The 19,076-nt window shown below is 36.3% G+C and overlaps 2 protein-coding genes across 4 annotated transcripts; one reads left to right on the forward strand and one right to left on the reverse strand.

Annotated features, from left to right (window-relative positions):
- The first annotated feature begins 239 nt into the window (after nucleotides 1-239).
- On the forward strand, nucleotides 240-1,887 carry LOC103502700 (annexin Gh1-like). Its single transcript, XM_008466734.3, has 4 exons — nucleotides 240-699; nucleotides 794-1,012; nucleotides 1,305-1,394; nucleotides 1,499-1,887. Exons 1-4 carry the CDS (start codon nucleotides 259-261, stop codon nucleotides 1,703-1,705), a joined length of 957 nt encoding a protein of 318 aa, XP_008464956.2. The 5' UTR covers nucleotides 240-258; the 3' UTR covers nucleotides 1,706-1,887.
- A 1,053-nt stretch (nucleotides 1,888-2,940) lies between these two features.
- Nucleotides 2,941-17,916, reverse strand: LOC103502699 (double-stranded RNA-binding protein 1). 3 transcript variants are annotated; one of them, XM_008466732.2, is made up of 6 exons: nucleotides 17,289-17,916; nucleotides 10,822-10,932; nucleotides 10,535-10,657; nucleotides 5,554-5,789; nucleotides 5,203-5,425; nucleotides 2,941-3,496 (listed from the first exon to the last, which is right to left on the reverse strand). In XM_008466732.2, the coding sequence occupies exons 1-6, from the start codon at nucleotides 17,650-17,652 to the stop codon at nucleotides 3,210-3,212; spliced, it is 1,344 nt and encodes a 447-aa protein (XP_008464954.1). In that variant the 5' UTR covers nucleotides 17,653-17,916; the 3' UTR covers nucleotides 2,941-3,209. The 3 variants fall into 3 exon arrangements, with proteins under 3 accessions (XP_008464954.1, XP_050939766.1, XP_008464955.1); XM_051083809.1 differs by having other exon boundaries at nucleotides 10,535-10,618; nucleotides 17,289-17,799; XM_008466733.3 differs by lacking the exon at nucleotides 10,535-10,657 and having other exon boundaries at nucleotides 17,289-17,799.
- Nucleotides 17,917-19,076: the final 1,160 nt, after the last annotated feature.

Genomic DNA, 19,076 nt, shown 5'->3' on the forward strand with positions numbered 1-19,076 from the left:
ATGCCACAAAGTCCCAATGCAGCCAAGCTTTGCCTCATCACTTCCTTCTTCAAAAGTGAGAAGAAAAGCCAAAGAAACTTCCTCCTTTAATTTTGTGCTTTGAAAGACAACACACACACACTCACTCACACATAATCCAATGGTACACATAAGCAAACCAATTCACTTTCATTTCTTTCCATTATCTTTTTGTTGGCTTCTCTGCCCTTTATATATGTCAGTCAATGGCTGTCTTTTGCAACATAACCAAAGTTTCCTATGGCTACCAAAATCCACAACATGTCGATCCACAACCTCGGTATTGAAAATGATTGTAGAGACATTCATGATTCATGGGATCAGAGAAGCAATGTGATGGTTCAAATTCTTGCTCGTCGAAACGCGATGGAAAGACAACAAACAAGGAGAATCTACAAGGAAATCTATGGTGAGGATTTGGTGGAAAGACTAGGGACAATTGATGTCGAGCCGATAAATCGAGCCTTGTCGTTATGGATGCTTGATTCTCATGAACGGGATGCGGTTTTCGCTCGAGAAGCACTCGAACCAGGGGACACTAATTTCAAGGCTCTTATTGAAATATTTGTGGGGAGAAAATCAAGCCAAATCTTTCTTATTAGACAATCTTATAGAGCAAGATATAAAAAGCAATTAGATCAAGATATCATCAACATAGACCCTCCCCATTCATATCAAAAGGTAAAGAAGTAAAAAAGAACAAAAAAAAGTTCAATTTTTTTTGTTATTTACATGCTGATTTAAATGTGGCACAAATACTGAAAATTTGCATTAGATTCTTGTAGCATTGGCTGCCTCACACAAAGCCCATAATGCTGATATTAGCGAACATATTGCCAAGTGTGATGCTAGAAGGCTGTATGAAACAGTAAAAGACAATTCAGGAGCCATAGAGGAAGCTTTTGTTCTTGAAATGCTCACTAAAAGAAGCATTCCACAGCTAAAGCTTACTTTTTCTTGCTACCGACACATCTTTGGTCATAACTTTACCAAGGTATTGTATTATCTTTTCCTTTTTATCAACTCTGTTTCCAACCCTCTCAAATTACATATTCCTAAGGTCATGTATTTTGTATCCGGTTGCAAATATAGTTATCAGATTTAAAGTATTAGCGTATATGACATAATACAAAAGAATTTACAAACATAATAAAATTTAATTTCGAACACTAAAAGTCTATCAATAGATTATATCGCTGCTGATAGAATTACCTTAAAAATGTTGTTATATACTCAATTATTAGTCCTAAAAGTGCTACACATTGTCATAGCCTTACACTTTTCAGGACCTTAAGTTTCGAAATTGTGGAGAATTCGAGAATGCCCTACGGACAGTCATCAAGTGTATATGTAATCCTCCAAAGTATTTTGCCAAGGTTTCATTTATACACAAATGATATGAGTTAATTTTATTTTGAAAATGACTTTTTTATGAAGTGAAAAAACTTTGCATGCATATGAATATGATTTAATGAATCAGGTGCTCTACAAAAGCATAAAGGGTGGAGAAAGTGGTGAAGCATTGAAGAGAGTAATGTTAAGCAGAGCTGAGGTTGATTTGGATGAAATTCAAAGGGCTTTCAAAGGAAAATATGGCATTCAATTAACAGAAGCAATTTGTGGGAGAACTTTTTGTGATGATTATACAGATTTTTTTGTTGCTTTGGCCACAAAGAAAGCTCAGTGATTATACTCAACAGCCAAACACAGCCACTTTGCTTAATTGCTCCAATGGTTTTATTTTCCTCTCAGTTCTTCAAATATTCAATGTATATAATATACCTTTAAAGCTTCATACTTTAACTTAAATATTCATTATCAAGAAAATAGGTAATAAAATATCCATAAACTTTGGGATAATTTCAATTATGTTGGAAACTTTCATTTTTATCCCTGACTTTGAGATTTGTTCCGTATAGTACCTTCAAAGAAAATAGATTTGCAAATGGTTAATGTGTGAAAATTAGATGACATACTTGACATTATTTATAACCTCTTTGCATGACGGTTGATTTATGAAAATTAATTATTTAAAGTGATAGTGACTTGAAAGTTTTGGCCAAAAGTAAATAATATAATGTAAACCTAACTTTTATGAAAAATCTTCTCCAACAGACATTTGGAGGATTTTAAATAAAATAGAATTGAAAATTGTAGAAGTGCCTGCTTTTCTCTTTTGCGGTTACAAAGAAAACCTCCACTAATAGAAAGGGATTCCAACTAAGTAAAATAATGTTCAAAAAATAATTACAAACAATCTTAAGCTCAAAGAGAAACATGAAACATCACAAGGGTCTCTATCAACAATTCAAAACACTGATCTTCCTCCCCTTAAAGATCCCACAACAAAGCACGCAAGTGTAGATGGAAGAACTCTACAATCACCAAACGAATGTCCCACTGACGAGCAATCACAAACCTAAACTCTTGGAAAGAGGGTAAAAAATCTACACTAATTTTGCAAATTAACACTCTCCTTCTTCGAAGTTTTCCTCCACCTTCTAACAAAGGATACAACAAAAAGACCCTTTAATGTAGGTAACTTTCTCGAGACTCTATCCATTATGCTCACACGACTTAGCAGAACTTACCAAAAAAAGAACTTAAAGACCTTTTTTTGGAATCTTAATCTTCCACAAAACATCAAAAGCTAACTCAACAAGAGATGATCCAATAGCATTCTAGAGAAAGACTTACAAGAGAAATCCTCTAAAGAGGTAGGATTCCAAACACCAACATCCTGTCTCCCAAATCTAAAGTTAAAAAACCCTCGATCAATGAGAGAAGCCACCACCATCATTTCCCTATTAAACAGCATTATACAGCGGATGACGGAAACCAAATAGCTAATAAGATGCAACATTGAGAATACTTCTATCTTGTGCAAAACTCAAGAGATAATAGCCTCCTACTCATAACAGATTTAAAAGCAAAAACAAAAGTAACTTCTGATAATATATAATTATTATAATACGCCTTTTTACAATGAAGATCAAGTTGCAGGTAAAAACTAAGCCTACCAATAATTCTAAACCACAAAAGCAAGCAAACATCAACGATGTTGTTCCAAGTATTGTCCACAATTCTGAGTTAATAGATACATATGTATCTACCTAAGCATTAGGAGTTGACATACTTCAGTCCTGAGCAAGGTTAAGTTACAATTCAAAAGTCCATTATTCATGGCAAAGTTATTGACTACTTCCAGTTTCGACCGAGAATGCAACCCATTGGTCATCACTTATTGGTAATACCGAACTTTCCTTCGGAATTGTCATATTCGGTTGACGAGGACAAACAAATATCCTTTTGGAAGATGAGCTTTTTCCAGCTTCTAGCTTTGAGACTATCCTTGAGACGTAATCATTGCTCTCACCTGGTTGAGCAACATTATGGGATGATGTCGCAATAGCACGGGGAACTTCAATAGCAAGGTCACACGATGGAGCTCTCTTTCTTGTTGAAATGCTTTGAGATCCTAAACATGGAATAAAAGACTGACTAATGTAGAACAATAAATTTATAATACAAGATGACAATAGTCAGAAACTTAACGGTTGAAATGTATCTAACATGTTTCAAGGTTTGAATAAGTTTTCTATATCATATTTGGGTGAGGGTTTATTGGAGTTAGAGGAATTTGAAAATTTTTGATTGCATGCCATCAGTTCATCTAATGTTCAATAGACGAGAAATATTGGGAACTTATGTTGATAATTTTATATAATATATAGAAAAAATCAGAATAATAAAGACTACATAACGACCTTTTATGTAGAGGAAAAAATAGGCCTCAAAAATACCACTAAAGAAAAATACATAAATATAAAATGCTAAAAAGAAAAATTATAATGAAAAATAATAATAATCCGTAAACCCTAATTTTCCATTAACATACGTAATAACCAAGCAACAGAGTACTTAATATAATAGTCTAAGGGGGCAAAACCACTTCCATCATTGTGTTGTTTCTCAATTGCCATGTTCAGATCTGAAATTCCAGGACTGGTGACTAGGGATGCAAGGAAAAACCGAGAAAACTGTGAAACCACTCAAACCGACCAAAACCGCTTTATTGGTTCGATTTGAAATGGCTTGGTTTGAAGATTTCGGGTTGGAGAACTAAAAAACCAAAAATAACAGTCAATTTTGGGTTTGCCAAAAAAAGTAAACTGCATAACCAAACCGGCCGATAAACTAAATATATCAAGTGTGAGTAATGTAACCAAAAGGTTACTGGTTAGGTTGATGGGGGAGCACACCTAGAAACACCAGGATGTGGTTCGAATCTAGTGAACGTGCAAAATTTTATTTTATTTCTTAATAAAAAGGCACTTGTGATGAAGCATACGTGCACATGTATGTATTCGATGAACCGAGATCCGAGCTGACCAAACTGGCAGCCCAAACGGTTCGGACGACTCGGTTCATCAATGACACAGGTTCAGTACCGGTTTAGACTTGTTCTTTCATCAAATGAGCGGTTCGATTCCGGTTTTATATGAAACTCGGACCAAACCAAACCGCTTACACCCATACTGAAGATCACTTGCAGTACCTGGCCAGTGCTGACATTTGATTGCAAGCTAGACGAAATGACTTGAGAAGCTCGTTCTCTAGAAGATGCAATCTTGCCTAGATTGCAAATTGCACAAAATATAGTAAATGCTAGGGGTGATCATCTGCCGGTTGGAGTCGGTTTTTTAACAAAACCGACCTCGAACCGACCATAGTCGATTTAGTAAAGTGTCAAATCGACCTCAACATTGATGAGTAAGGGTCGGTTTGTGTCGGTCGGTTTAATACTTAAAAATGCTTTCTGAAAATTCTTGATTTGAAACTTTCCGAAACCAACCCCGACCAACTTCAATTTGGTTAGTCGGCTCGGTTTTTCAGTCTATCATCCTCACCCCTAGTAAATGATATAAAGCTAAGCAAAGAAACTCAAGGCAAGTTCAAGCCATCCATAATTGGTGATCAATAGTTTAAACATTTAGGATAAGTATTATGCTCTAGTCCATTGACTCCCATGTCTCATCGGACCATAAACTTGTGCACATTGCATACCTCAATCATAGAATTTAGAGAGAAAAAAATGTGCATGCTTAAGGTGATTAAAAGCTTTGCTAAGAACTGAAACCGACAAAAAGGTACTCAATAGATATACTTGCCAATAACACTTACCCTCCTTTATGGTAAAAAAAGCAACTTTTGCAGCACTCATCTCAGCTTGTTTCTTAGTTCTTGATGGTTTCCCTTCGAAATTTTCTTCTCCTACTTTCACTGTAGAAACAAAGACCGGTACATGAACTTCACCCGATTGCGATGTTGAATAAGCTGGTAAACCTAGACCTCCTTTTTGGGCCATCTCTTGTAAGAGATTTTTGTAAAGGCCAGAATCAGAATCCTATCATTTATAAAAGAAATAAACATCCAGAAATTTAGAAGTAACACGTGAGAGATGGTTGTTTCATTCATTTATGTGCAGTGCAATTATTTATTCTTTTTCATTGAAGGTTAAATTAGAATACTAGCCTCTTGAGCTCCATCTTGACATAAACACATTAAAGCAACTTTTGCAACTGCATTCTCAGCATCTTTCAATGTGCCATGAAATTCTGGACTTCCATAAGTCTTTCCATCTATTTCCACTTTACATCTGAAGCGACTAGCATGGGGTGGGCCATCACGCTCACATGTGTACATAGGTAAAGTGAGGCTTCTCTTCTGGGAGAAATTTTGCAGCTTATTCTTGTACAAATGTTGCATACCTATGAGCATCAAAAGAAGTAGCCAAGTTCTGATAAATAATCATACATAACTGGAGTGGCAGTATGAACTTCAAATTCGGACTGAAAACTGTGAGATACATGGGAAAAAATAACAAGAAAGAACTAAAAAGATAAGCCTTTTCTCAAAACACCAAACACATGTGCACACACTACAAACAAGATTATGATAAGATAGAGATATTGGGATTATGAATTGAAGAAAAACTCGGGAGATGATTGCAGTACTTATATATGTTATTAGTTGCTTCTGTTCTTGTTGGTAAGGCACTGTTTCGTATTTGGATTCCTCTTGCAATCTTATTGATTTGAATGACAGAAAAATGGTACTTTTATCCCCCCAGAGAAAAAAATACAACCAATATTAGCGAGTCCTTGTTCTCACATCAATGAATTCTCACTGTAAAGAAGCATAAACCATGTTCTTTTCCTATTTGCAGGCCTACCTAATCACTTCTGCAGTACGACTACCCATTTTTTAAGAGACATTCAATTAGAATTTCACTATGTGTGAAATTACAAAAGGGCAACAACTGCAGTGAGATATTACATCAAACTATTATAAGACAATATAAGAGATTTGAGATTTTAACCACACCAAAAAAGAAAAAGAAAAAAAAAGGTGAATTTGCACCAAGTGAGAAATGTATACAAAAGGTGCTCAAAAATTGTACACCAAGATACTATCTTTTTGTGTTGAATTGAAAGTTTGGAGGCTTAGCCGCTTAGGTATTGTCACATCTGCATTCTTCCCAACTTTTGGATTATAACTACTACAGTTGATACCCAGCCTTTTTCTCATACTAGGTAATAACTTTAAGTTCCTTTTCCTCACTCATAAGTCATATCCATCAATAACATCTTCACCTCAACAGCTATGTTTAGCTTAAGTTCATTTATGAAGTTCCTTTCTTCGCCTACTATTATACATAGAATAGATTCGGTATGCAGCTAGCATTTTGATGCAACCAAACACTCACATACGTCCTTCACATGAAGCCAATAACCTCGTATGTAGCTTTCTCTCTTGAAATGATCGAAATAAAAAAAAATTCATAATAAAATTGTTTGAATCTTGTCCAATCATAAGTCAGTCTATTCCCAAGTGCCATTCTTCGACCAAGTAGGCACTACATTCTCTAAGTCAACTACGGCTTAGTCTTTTTTTTTCGTTCTTTTTTCTTTAAATAAGAAAGGAGGTAATGCTAGAAAAAACGAAAAGGAACTATCCTAAAGGCTGTGGATGATTGAGACACCTAGGAGAAACCCATTTACTCGAAAATTCTCCAATCCAAATTAATAAAATAAAAATAAATAAATACAGATATGTCTAAGGTGTCTACCTGAATCAAGCTCTTTAACCAAAAAAAAGCTCCTATATTCACACAATCAAAACCGTTTCAGGAAGAAAAAAATGCAAAGACCCCAACTTTCCTCTTCACTTAAATTGACCTCTTCCAGAAGTGTATGAAAATAACTTATAGCCACTTCTTTAAGATCGGTTATTAGAAGAAAAATTTGTTTTCTTCCTCTCTCTTCTCTCACACATGGCAATCTCCCTCCCACTCCCATATCCCAAAATTTGATTCTCTTCTTTTCCCTGCCATTTCCCAAAATCCGATTCTCCTAATTTTCCCTCCTATTTCCTTCTAGCCTATCTTCTCATCACACCTTCTTCTTCATCCCCTTCTTTCTTTTCTCTTCCCTCCTCCCACCAGCCTCCGTCGACGTTAAAACTGCCGCCAATATGGGCTCTCTCTATTTCTCTTCTATCCTTTGGATAAGATTTTTATTCGTTTTCTTTCTTGATTTATTCCTTCTAAAATCTCTTTCCCCTTTTTCTTTTACGTTATTACCTTCTGTTATTTTCTTCTTTTCCTTTGCTTCTCTCTTCTCTTTGATTTTGTTTTTTCTCATCTTTATTGCATTTTTTGTTTAATTTGCCAGACATACAAAACCAGCCAAAACTTACCAGCCGATCATATGGACGGTCGATTGCCATCAACAACCTCCCAAAAATCATCTAAAACTGACTGATCAAATCTTATATGTCAGTAGTAGCCGGTTGGCATTTGTTTTAGCCCAAAATTGACTATAACCAACTGATGATCACCTAACCCCTTTGATGCACTAATTATTCAATCCCCAATGACCTTATTCATAGTCAATCCCATACAAAAGATTTGAGCATATTGAAATTTTCTTAAGAGGCAAGAAGGGAATTCAATTCTCATAGAGAATGTGTATTTATCTTGTTAATTGTTGAAGGAAAAAATGTATTTGACTTATTAAGCTCATGGGCCAAAAACTCCTTTTCTTTTTTTAATAATCAACAACTTTCATAGAGAAAAGAAACATCAAAGAAAACAAAGGCATACAGGAAAAAGAATTAAATAAAAAAAAAAAAAAAAAAAAAAAAAAAAAAAAGCCCACAAAAGCACCCCCTTCAAAAAAAATCCCCACTATGATGTTGCTTAAGGAATATTTACAATAAATAAATAAAAACTTTGAAACCGAAGCACAAAGCGAAACAAGAAATCTCACCAAGAACCAAACACCCCTTCTCTTTATTTAAATAACAACTTTCATCTAAAACAATGAAAGAATACATTGGAAAACACAAAAAAAAAAACCACAAAAAAGGGGAATCCGATTACAAAGTAGAACTAATAAGATATCAATTCGGAACTAAGAACAATGAAGAAATTTCCCTCTCTGCCTCTCCTATCTCTCAAGGATGAACGGGGAACTCCCCACAAAATAACCTCCTCTTCTTTGATTTTCCCTTTTACCTTCATTGTGCCCGGATTGGTCAAGCCAACCACTGAGTTTATTCACAACTCAATGTTTGGTTTTTCTTCTTTCTCCACCTCCATTGTTTTCATCTCAACTTCTTCCTCGTGATAGTCTTCCTCAATTATCTCTATTTCCACTCCGTTTTCTCAAACAACCAGCACTCTCAACTCCTTCTGCTCCTTCACCTTACAAGGATAACCGGCGTGATACTTTTCTTCACATGAAAACAAAGACCTTTCTCCCTCCGAGCTTAGAATTCTGCATCAGTTAGTCTTTTCGACAGTCCTTCGCGCTGGTTCTCTCTTGCGGCCACACCTTGCAAGGTTATGGTTCTCATCGGAAAATTTCCTCTTGTTTTCGATTCATTCACATTCAATGGAAAGTTAGTTTTAACAATAGGTATGGTAGTTTGGGCCTTATCTTCTCGTGATCCCTCTGTTTTCAACACGCTGGGCCAATTTCATCATTTGAGCTAGCCCAATTGGCTCCCAACACTCCACCTCCACCTTGATCTATGGGCTCAGCCCATTCATGAATGTTACTTCCAACACTTCTTTCGGCAGGTGTGGCAATAGTGCCACCAACTTATCAAACAAATTACGATATTCCTCTACAGTCATCTCTTGCTTGATGGCCAAGAATCTTCCACAAATGGATCCCTCCCTCACCAATCGGAATCGGATTAATAATCTTTGTTTCAAATCTACCCAATTCTGGAAAGGTTCATGCTCTTCGTACGATCTGTACTAGTCCGATGTCGCCCTGTCGAAGCTAATTACGGCCACCGTCAACTTCTCCAACTTATGAATTTCGAACTAACGGTCAGCTCTGAACAACCAAGAGTTTGGATTGTTTCCACCGAAAACCGGTATCTGCACCTTCTTGAATTTGCTCCAATCGTTCGAATTTTCTTCTCCTTTAGATTTACTAAATCTTCACTTCAAACTTGATTTCTTTCATCATCGTATTTCCTCCTTCAACGATACTCCCAATCAAATGTCCGTTACTTAAACGAACCTTCCATCCCTTTAGTCATCGTCGATTTCTCCTTCACCATTCCTTCGATGTATTTCAATAGCAACTGTTGTTGCTGTTATTGTTTCGCCACTTGGATGCCCAATCGTTCAATGCTCTTCGCCATCAATGACAAGTTTTCTTCGATCATTGGCAATTTATGCAACTCCACTCTTATTCCAAAAACTTCCTGATCGAATTCTTCGAGTTTCTCCTCGAACCATTTATGTGCCATGGCTAATCGTTTCCCAGGTAATTACGCTTGGATACCAAAAAGATGGAACACTCGTCCCTAACAAGAATTAAAATTTGAAATATATTGAGAATCAAAGAACTACAATATGATCCAAGTTTATGGTACTTGGAACCCCCCTTTCTTGACAATATTACTCAAGACCTAACTACTTAATAATCCCCCTTCTTCCCTCTCCAACTTCTTATTTATAACCACTACTATATGTAACTGCCTAACTATCTAATTACCCTTATACCCCTAATCCTACACTAATCTGGGTATCCAACAAATCCCTCCTGTAGAGAATAATAACCAAAAGTCTTTGAAATCGAAGCCCAAAGGAAAACAAGAAAGCAAACAAGGGACCATAACTCCAAAGGATCCCTCTCCACACCCCTAAACACCCTCCTGTTCTACACATCCCACAAAACCATGCACAGACCAGCAAGCCAAAGAAACCAATCTTTCTCCCTAAAAGACGGATCGAGGAGGAACTCCCTTTAAGGGCCAAACACCCCCTTAAAGTGTTCAACCACCTCGACTGGTTAGGAGATTAGTAAAATCATACCACGTGCTTAGAATAACTGGTCAAAATGAACCAAGCTGTGCCACAACGTTACCATAATATTGAAGCAGTATATCTTCATTAATGTAGAGTAATTTAGTGGTAATCCTTTCTAACCAGTCAATTTAAGGCATTCTTTGTCGAAGTCTTCAACCACGGGAGACTTGTCAGTGTTCAGAATTTTTGGTTCAACTGACTGTCCTGCAAATTTGACGTCCATATTACTCATGATGGGAGAATCTACAGGAAGAATCAGACCACGTTATTGAATATAACTATGAGCATCCATAAGTGTGCATGATTAGAAAATAATTTGCTGGCTCAAATACAAACAATAATTATTTTTTTAAAAATGTGAAGAGGTACTGGAAAGCTTTGTAAGCATTGAATGCTGTTTTTAAAACCTTTACTAGATTCCTTAAGTTCAGAAGATTTGTTTGCCACCTCAAGCTTTACTTCTGGTCTCGGTGGGGAAGTAACTTTGTTGTCCAGGTTAGCTATCGCACCAAAATTGCCTGCAAGAAAAGAAAAGTGACAACTTTATGTATTCTTGCACATTAGAAAAATCAATTTAATATCTAAATCCTACAGTTCCTACTTTAACTTACCCCTTCTTGACTTTGTGTTGTCCAGGATAACAAACAATTACAGCAAGGCCAAATATTTTAAGGAATTAGTGCAACCATGTCAAAGTCATTAAGATTATAACAGAGGAATTGAAAACTGTACGTTGAGTGAGTTGATGGAATCATGTTTAATTTTATTTTTCTATAAATGCAGATGTAATAACAATAACAGGTCAGTATTTGGCGGGAACAAATCCAGAAATGATTTTCAGAAAACAGTTACACTAGGCTCCATTTTATTGAAAACATCTTGTGGAAGTTTATCCCATCATCTTGCAATGAACATGCTCCAACCCAAGATTCAGTCTCTCTTTGATGCATGTGATGCGTTCTCTTTCATCCCACTATTTCTAGACATGATCAATCTTCAGTAATCTAAAGCATGTGCCCACTATCTCTCCATGGCCAAACCATTTGCACACTTGCTCACTGCACTTCTATCTCCCTAATAATATACCTACTGCTACAGTGAGTCTTTAGATCTAAGGCGGAAAATTAACTAGAGCACATTTTTAGATCTAAGGATTTTAAGGGTTCTTTTCTTCTTTTTCTTCTTTTTTTTTTTTTTTATAAATAAAAGCAACAACTTTTATTGAGGAAAAAAAAAAAGAATATAAGAGCATACAAAAAAAAAAAGACCACCAAAACACCCCAACTAAAAGAAGGGGTTCCAACTAAGTAAAATGTTACCAATAGAATAGTTACAAAAGGTCTTCAAAATCAAAACCCAAAGGAACACATGAAATCTAGCTAAGGACCAAACCTCACAAGAGTCCCTTTCCCTACCTCTAAATACCCGATCACTCTTCTCCCCCCAATTATCCCAAAGCATAGCATACACCCCAGCAAGCTACAAAAATTGACATTTCTCTCTAAAAGGCAGATGGAGGAGGAACTCCTCAATCGTCACACAAATGCTCCTTTTGGCCAGCATAATTACATCAAAATCCTACAAAAAAGAGCACCACACATACGGCCAATCCCAAAAGAGATGATTGAGGTCTTCTTTTACCTTCCGACAAATAGTACAACAAAAAGGCCCAACAAGGGAGGTTCTTCTCCTAACAAGCCTATCAACAATGTTCACACGACCAAGCAAGACTTTCCAAATAAAGAATCTAACTTTCTTAGGAACCTTAATCCTCTAGACCACATCAAAACATACTTCCTAATGGGAGAGGGATCCAACAACAAACTAAATAAGGATTTACACAAGAAACCTTAACTTGGGTTAGAACTCCAAACACGAAAATCCCTCCTCCCCTCCCTGAAACTGTAGCTCTCAAGCAAAGAAATAAGAGAAGCAACCTTTTCGGTTTCCCTATTAGACAAATTACGATGGAACCCGAAAGAGGACACTAAATTTTTAGACCAAACCAAACGATCCGAAACCGAACGGTTTTTAAAAGAGGACAAGAGAAAAAGATGCAGATACAAAGAACAAAGAGTATTGTCCCCCACCCACAGGTGCTCCCAGAAATATGTTTCCTTGTTGTCCCCCCACCCAACAATACGAGTGAATCGAAAGAAAGTTGGAAACTCAAAGGATATGTCTTTCCAATTTCAATGTGTGCCTTTAACCCCTCCACCCAATCAAAATGATGGAGATCATGCTTGTTCACAATCATCTAACGCCATAAGGATTCAAGCTCAAGGGCAAAGCACTACAGCCACTTGGCCAATAAAGCTCTATTGTGAATCTTTAGGTTACAAATCTCTAAGCCCACCCGGTTCACCGGCCACCCAACCATAAGGTATATGTTGGTCATTTTAACGGAGGGAACTGTTAGACCTCCCATAATATTGCAATATAGTAGGAGAAAGAAGAAAGAGAAATCGGAAGTTATTGGGTAGTTATAAGGGTAGTGCTGTTATTTTTTACGGTCTTTCAGTTATTTAGGAGGGAAGGGGTAGTTTAAAGGGAAGGAGAGGAGTCTGTGAGTGGAGAGAAGTTTTCACTTTATGAGAGGGCTGTTTTTCCATGAGAGGAGGAGAACAGAGTGGTATGTTCTTATTGTTTTGTTGTATTTTTGTGTTTTATTTCCAGGATTGATAATCTATCAATCTGTCTTTGTACTTAAGTATCTTTTACCAAGTTGAATAAAGAACATCTACACTGTGTTCTATCAGAAACCTCCAGAATTCTCCCTTAACATGTAACTTGTTTTATGGAATAGAAGTCATTTCAATCAACATCCATTTGTTTTCCATGCCTTCAGCCAACTTGTATTTAAGTTTGCATCCATTTGTTCTTCCCATGTCGGGAATTCAATCCAACCTAAATCACTTCTACTTCTACAATCTACACTAACTTGCCTCATATTTTTCTAAGTTGCGGTTCTGTTAACATTTACTTTCCAGTTCACTAGGGTGGGGTGTGAGGTTGGAGCCTCTTCTTCTTCCAATTTTAGGCCTTCCCCACGGTCATAATCCTAGAAAGCTCACATTGTGGGACCGTGTCATTCGTAAGATTGAAAAACCGTGTCATTCGTAAGATTGAAAAAAAGTCAACATTTCAGGAAGAGTTTTTTCTTTTTTAAAAAAAGTGGTAAGTTTACATTTCATTCAGTCCTCTTATCCAAAAAAAATAAAATACAATTCACCAAGTCCTGAACAACAACCTGATCTATTTCTATGTCCCTTTTTAGAGTCCCTAGTGCAGTCAGGTAGGTTTTTGAGAAGTTGAGAAAGGGAATGTTAAGGGAGGGGGTTAATGAGGGGAAAGGTTCTCATCTTGTGAAATGGGAGGTGGTGGCTAGGCTGTTAAACCTTGGAGGGTTAGGCAGAGATAACATAAGAGCCAGGAACAAGGTCATTTTGGCTAAATGGTCATTGCAATTTCATCGTGAACAGACAGCTTATGGCACAAGGTCATTATAAGCAAGTACAGCCCTGACCCTTTTGAGTGGCTTCTCGGTGGATTTAAAATGCATTTCCAGAAACACATGAAAAGAGATTTTTACTAAGCTTCCTTTTCTTTTCCAATTTGTTCATTATGTTGAAAGAGATGGGAAGAATACTTACTTTTGAGGGGATAAATTGCTAGGAGATAGACCCTTTACCCCATGTTTCCTTTCAATATCAGCTGTTCTATTTGAGAATTGATACCACAGTAAATGTGTGATATTTTTTGGTAAAAATTGAGCTAGTTCATGAAAAATTTATAGATTTAAATGTCATTTTGCATGAATAGAGTGCTAATAGGCAGATTGGGTATAAAATGATGAAATGAGGCCCATTTATGTCATCTAGGTCATCGATGGGATACATAGTTCCCCTCCTTATATCCTCTTACCCTCAAGGATGAGGCATCCATTTTAGACCTTAGGCAATATTGTTTCTTGATCGTGGAACATTTTTTTCTTTAACCAAACAACTTTTATTGAGAAAGAATAAAAGAATACAAGGGCACATAAAAAAAAACCAGCCTGGCAAAACACCCCTACTAACAGAAGGGGGACCAAAGCCCCTATTTTGGATCCCCACCGGAAACATGAACTCAAGCCTTCCCTTTCTGAAGATAACCCAAATCTCTTAGAGGTGTGTGGTTCCAAAGTCCAAGCCTGATTCTTTCAACAGGTCAGTAACTAATTCTCCTAGTCCAAAATTTCTCAATTACTCGAATTTCACGGACCCTAATACAAAGGTAACATTAGTACGAGGTTCCCCTTGCCATTCTATTGTCACCACTAAGAAGCAGGCATATATGGAGATAGACTCACCCTTCGATGTTAGTAGTGAAGATTCAACGGGCTTGAGGTGTCCTGGTCATAAGGCTTATGCGAAAATTGAAGGGATGGATTTAAAGTTCTATTTGAAGCTGATTGTGCCCCGCTAGACGACACCCCTCGGTCCTCCTCGCTAAAATCTTCAGATTTGTCGAAGGAGTTGGTGCCCATAGTCAAAGATTGTGGTATTATTCTGGTCTGAGCAAGTTGTTCTATCACTGCAATGTAGTTACTACCACCAATGAAGGTAGTCTCCTGGAACACAGGGGGCTCAAAGGTTCCATCCAAGTGCATTGCTCTCAAGAAGTTCCTAAAAGCGATTAATCCGATTTTGGTAAAGATCCAGGAATCTAAAATGGAAAGATTTAATAATACTTATACAAAAATACTTTGGAGCTCTAGGGACATTGGCTGGGTCTTTGTGGAATCAAAAGAATTTTCAGGGGGATGCTTACCATGTGGGACCGAAGCAGGATTTTGATAGTGGAAACCATTAAAGGGAGGTTCTCTCTCTCAATCAGTTGCTTCACGATTTGTAAAAAGAGTTGCTGGGTTACAAACGTGGTCGGGGCTATTATCCTTCAAGCATGTTCAGCTGAGACTTGGTATTTAGGAAGGACTTTACTGTCATTAGATAGGCCCATGAGCGCTTTCCTTCAGGCAGGAACACAAGAGGAATGAAGTTATTTAACAACTTCATTGAGGTGGCCTTTCCTATGGAGATTCCATTACAAAACAACAGATTTACTTGGTCTACAGACAGTGGTACTGCTTCTCAATCCTTGTTAGACAGAAAGGGTGACTGAAATGGAGGTTATAAGAATCAGGAAAATCGATCCATAAGGTATATTCTCAATTAAGTCTCTTTCAGTTCACCTCTCTCCATCTTCTCTTTTAGATAAAGCTCAAACGTTTTCCAGCTATTGAAGGGGCCGATTCTGTCAAAGAGACCACGTTTAATTGGGAAAACATGTTTAAAGCACTGCTGGCAGAAATTTGGTTTGAGCGCAATCAGTGTATCAGGCAGGGGCTTGGTTAGACACTGTGGACACTGCAAAAAGGAATGCAGCAACCCAGTGCTCTTTAAGTCAAGAATTTAATGATTATTCCATTCACGATCTATGTTTAAATTGGGTTGTCTTCCTTCAAGTTTTATGGTTAATCTGTTGTTGATCCTCTTGCAACTTCCACATTCCTAAATATGTCGGTTTGCTGGTTTTGGAAAACCAATCTTTTCTGTTTTTGGTTCATTTCTTGTATTGTTTTTTTCTTCAGTTTTATTTTTGACTATTTTGGTTGTTTTGCACCGCTGTAATTGTTGTACTTTGACTTCTTATGGTCTTTGGATTTTCTTTGGGATATTATGATCCGCTCACCCCCCCCCCCCCTTTAGGTTTCTCTGTAATCCTCTTGTACTTTGAGTTTACATTAATAAATATTCTTGTCTTCGTTTAAAAAAAAAAAACATAAGGGAGACCATCTTGATCATGGAACATTTGGCCAATAAGAAGTCTTACTGATGATGAAATTAAAGAATGGACTAGGCACTCAAATGCCCTTTCATTTATTATGCCTGATAAATAAGGACGCATCAGTCTTGAATTTGTACAAGGATGGTGTTTTCACATCCAAATCCTGATCAAAACCCCTAGCAGGACTTGGAATCCATGCCAAAGATGAAATATATCACACCATCCGGGAAGGAAAATATCCGCCCAAAAAAGTGTAGTTTTTTATAAGGGAGCCATTTTTTAAACATCCCAAAACAAGATACAATACAACAAACATCCCCCAGGCTTATATCTCTCCTAATTGTTTGTATTTCATGCAAAAGGGATTCTGAAGCTCACAGATACCTTTCCAGCTCGTGTTCCTTAGCAAGATCTTTTTGGGATTTCTTATGGTTGGCTTTTGGATCATGGAATATTGAAAATCCAAATAATATATAAGGTTCTCTGTCTCTTATCAGAAAAATAATAAGAATGATAATATATGGACTCTTCTTCCTATCACTCAATCAAGCATCCCTGGAGAAAAAGACCCTATGGAAAAATCAAGGCTGTCTTTCGGTATATTAGGCTGGAGAGACATTACCGTAGCTTCGCTGCAAAGAGCAAGATTTAGAGTCTCACATCACTCGAGTTACTTGCCTAGCCTAGCTCTTAAATGAGGTAATTTGTAAATTGGTTCCTCCATTTTGTAAGCATGGTATATCTTCTTCACTCGTAGTCCATTGGAATAATTTTTTGTAATGATAAACTTACTAACAACACAATCATACGAAGCAACATTTTGATGGGGAACCACAAACATTACCTAATATAGAAAATCGTTCTTATTCTAAAAATAACCAATACCTAGATCACCCTTCCCCCCAAAAGAAGACAAAAACTTGCAATTTCTTTATAATCTTATTGCTATAGAGATGAAAATGGAAATGCTATTAACAAATACACTCAACAAAATAGTGATAGAAGAAAATGGAAAGTGGGAAGAAAAAAGAGTGTTAACACGTACCCAATTGCGAAGGCAAAGACGGCTGAGGAAAAGAAGATAAATCTAGAGAGGGGGGAGAAAATGGGAGAATAGAAGGAATTAGTTTCGGGGGAGAAGAGGATTCTGGCAAAACTGGTTGAGGGCAAAGCTGCTGGGACGGTTGAGGTAAAGAAGGAAGAGAAAAGAAGTCAAAAGCAAGCTTAGCAGCATCGTTCTGTGCTTGCTTGGAAGATTTAGAAGGAGTGGATGAACAGAATTGCTTGCCGTCGACGGTGACAGTGGCTTCAAAACGTGGGTCGTGGTCTTGGCCTTGTTTAACCACTGAGTATTCAGGTAATTTGTAAGATTTGCGATGACAGAGTTCTTGAAGCTTTGTTTTGAACATGTTGAATGAAAGGAAGGGGTTTCAGTAGAGAGAGAGAAAATGAAGAACCCTAGAAATTGAGAAGAAGATGGAGAGTGTGGAGAGGAAGGACTTCACTTCTTGCTTCCCCTTGGTTGCCCCAAAATCCAACATTGCTAATGTAATAAAATGATAAAAATATATATATATATATTTTATAAAAAAAAACTGTATAAACGCTCTTTTTTCTTTTTTCTTTTTTAACTTATTGCAAATATAAGAAAGTAAGGGTGATAGATGGTGCAAACGAGTTCTTTCTTTCTTCCAATCAACCTTACAAATACATGACTTTTAGATTCCTTTCCCAGTAGTCTTTTGTTCTTCTTTTTCCTTTTTTTGCATCAAGTATTGTATCCAATCAAACCATTACTATTTTGGGCCGCTTGGTATTTTCCAATTCATGGGTTTTGTGTTGACTAAGCTTTTGACTTATTGTGAACGTTTTTTATTAATGAAGTCGTGGACGTAATTTTAGAAAGTTTAAATTTTTTAATGATGATTACGTATAAAGAAAATAAATGTGAATGGAGGACAGCTATGGAAGGTGGACACATCAACGAAGTCGTAGACCCCGTCTACAACTTTGCCTAGTCCCGCACTTCACTACTCTATTTTTTGTCAATTGCTTCACTCTATCCTAATTTTTACAATAATTTTTAAAACAACATTATTAAAAAAACGTTCACTTATTGTCGTCTGAATAATTTTTAAGTATTTAATTTTAAAAATAAATCATTTAAAATTTTTTTATATATATATATATAAAATAAATTCAAATATATGTTTTGAGTAGTTATCAAACACTTCAATTTTATTTCGTATACTAAACACCAAAACGTACTTCAAACATCATTTTTTGCTGTTTTGGTTTTGACTTTGCTTCTAGTTTGAACTGAGAATGCCTTTTTGTTTTTAGTTGTGTGCTTTGTTTGTTTTGTGGGTAAGTTATATCTCATGTACTTTGATTTGTGTACTTTTGGAGTCTTAACCATAGAATAAGTGGTTTGTATTTTAAATATATTGTCACCTTAAAAAAAAAAATGAAAACTATAAGAAGAGAGGCAAGGAAAATTGTAAAAAATAGTACTAATAATATCAAGATTTATTTAAAAAATTTATTATTTCTAGATTTCTATATCATCAAGATGGGTAGAAAAGTATTTGAACGAATTTTCAGAAAAGTTTAGTTTTTGTTGATGAAAACTCAGATGAGCTTATATTTCCCATTGCGTAAATTTCATCTATCTCAAAACTTTAATGAACAATAATTTAATTCTCTTTTAAAAATAGAAAAGAGAAATAAAGAAAATCATCCACTAATATCGTTTCCGGTTGATTTCTTTTTATGCAATTGATGGTTGAAAACTAATTAGTTTAATTTAGTAAGATTATTATCCAAAAATCTA

This window comes from Cucumis melo, chromosome 4, assembly GCF_025177605.1.
Source record: "Cucumis melo cultivar AY chromosome 4, USDA_Cmelo_AY_1.0, whole genome shotgun sequence".
NCBI lineage: Eukaryota > Viridiplantae > Streptophyta > Magnoliopsida > Cucurbitales > Cucurbitaceae > Cucumis > Cucumis melo.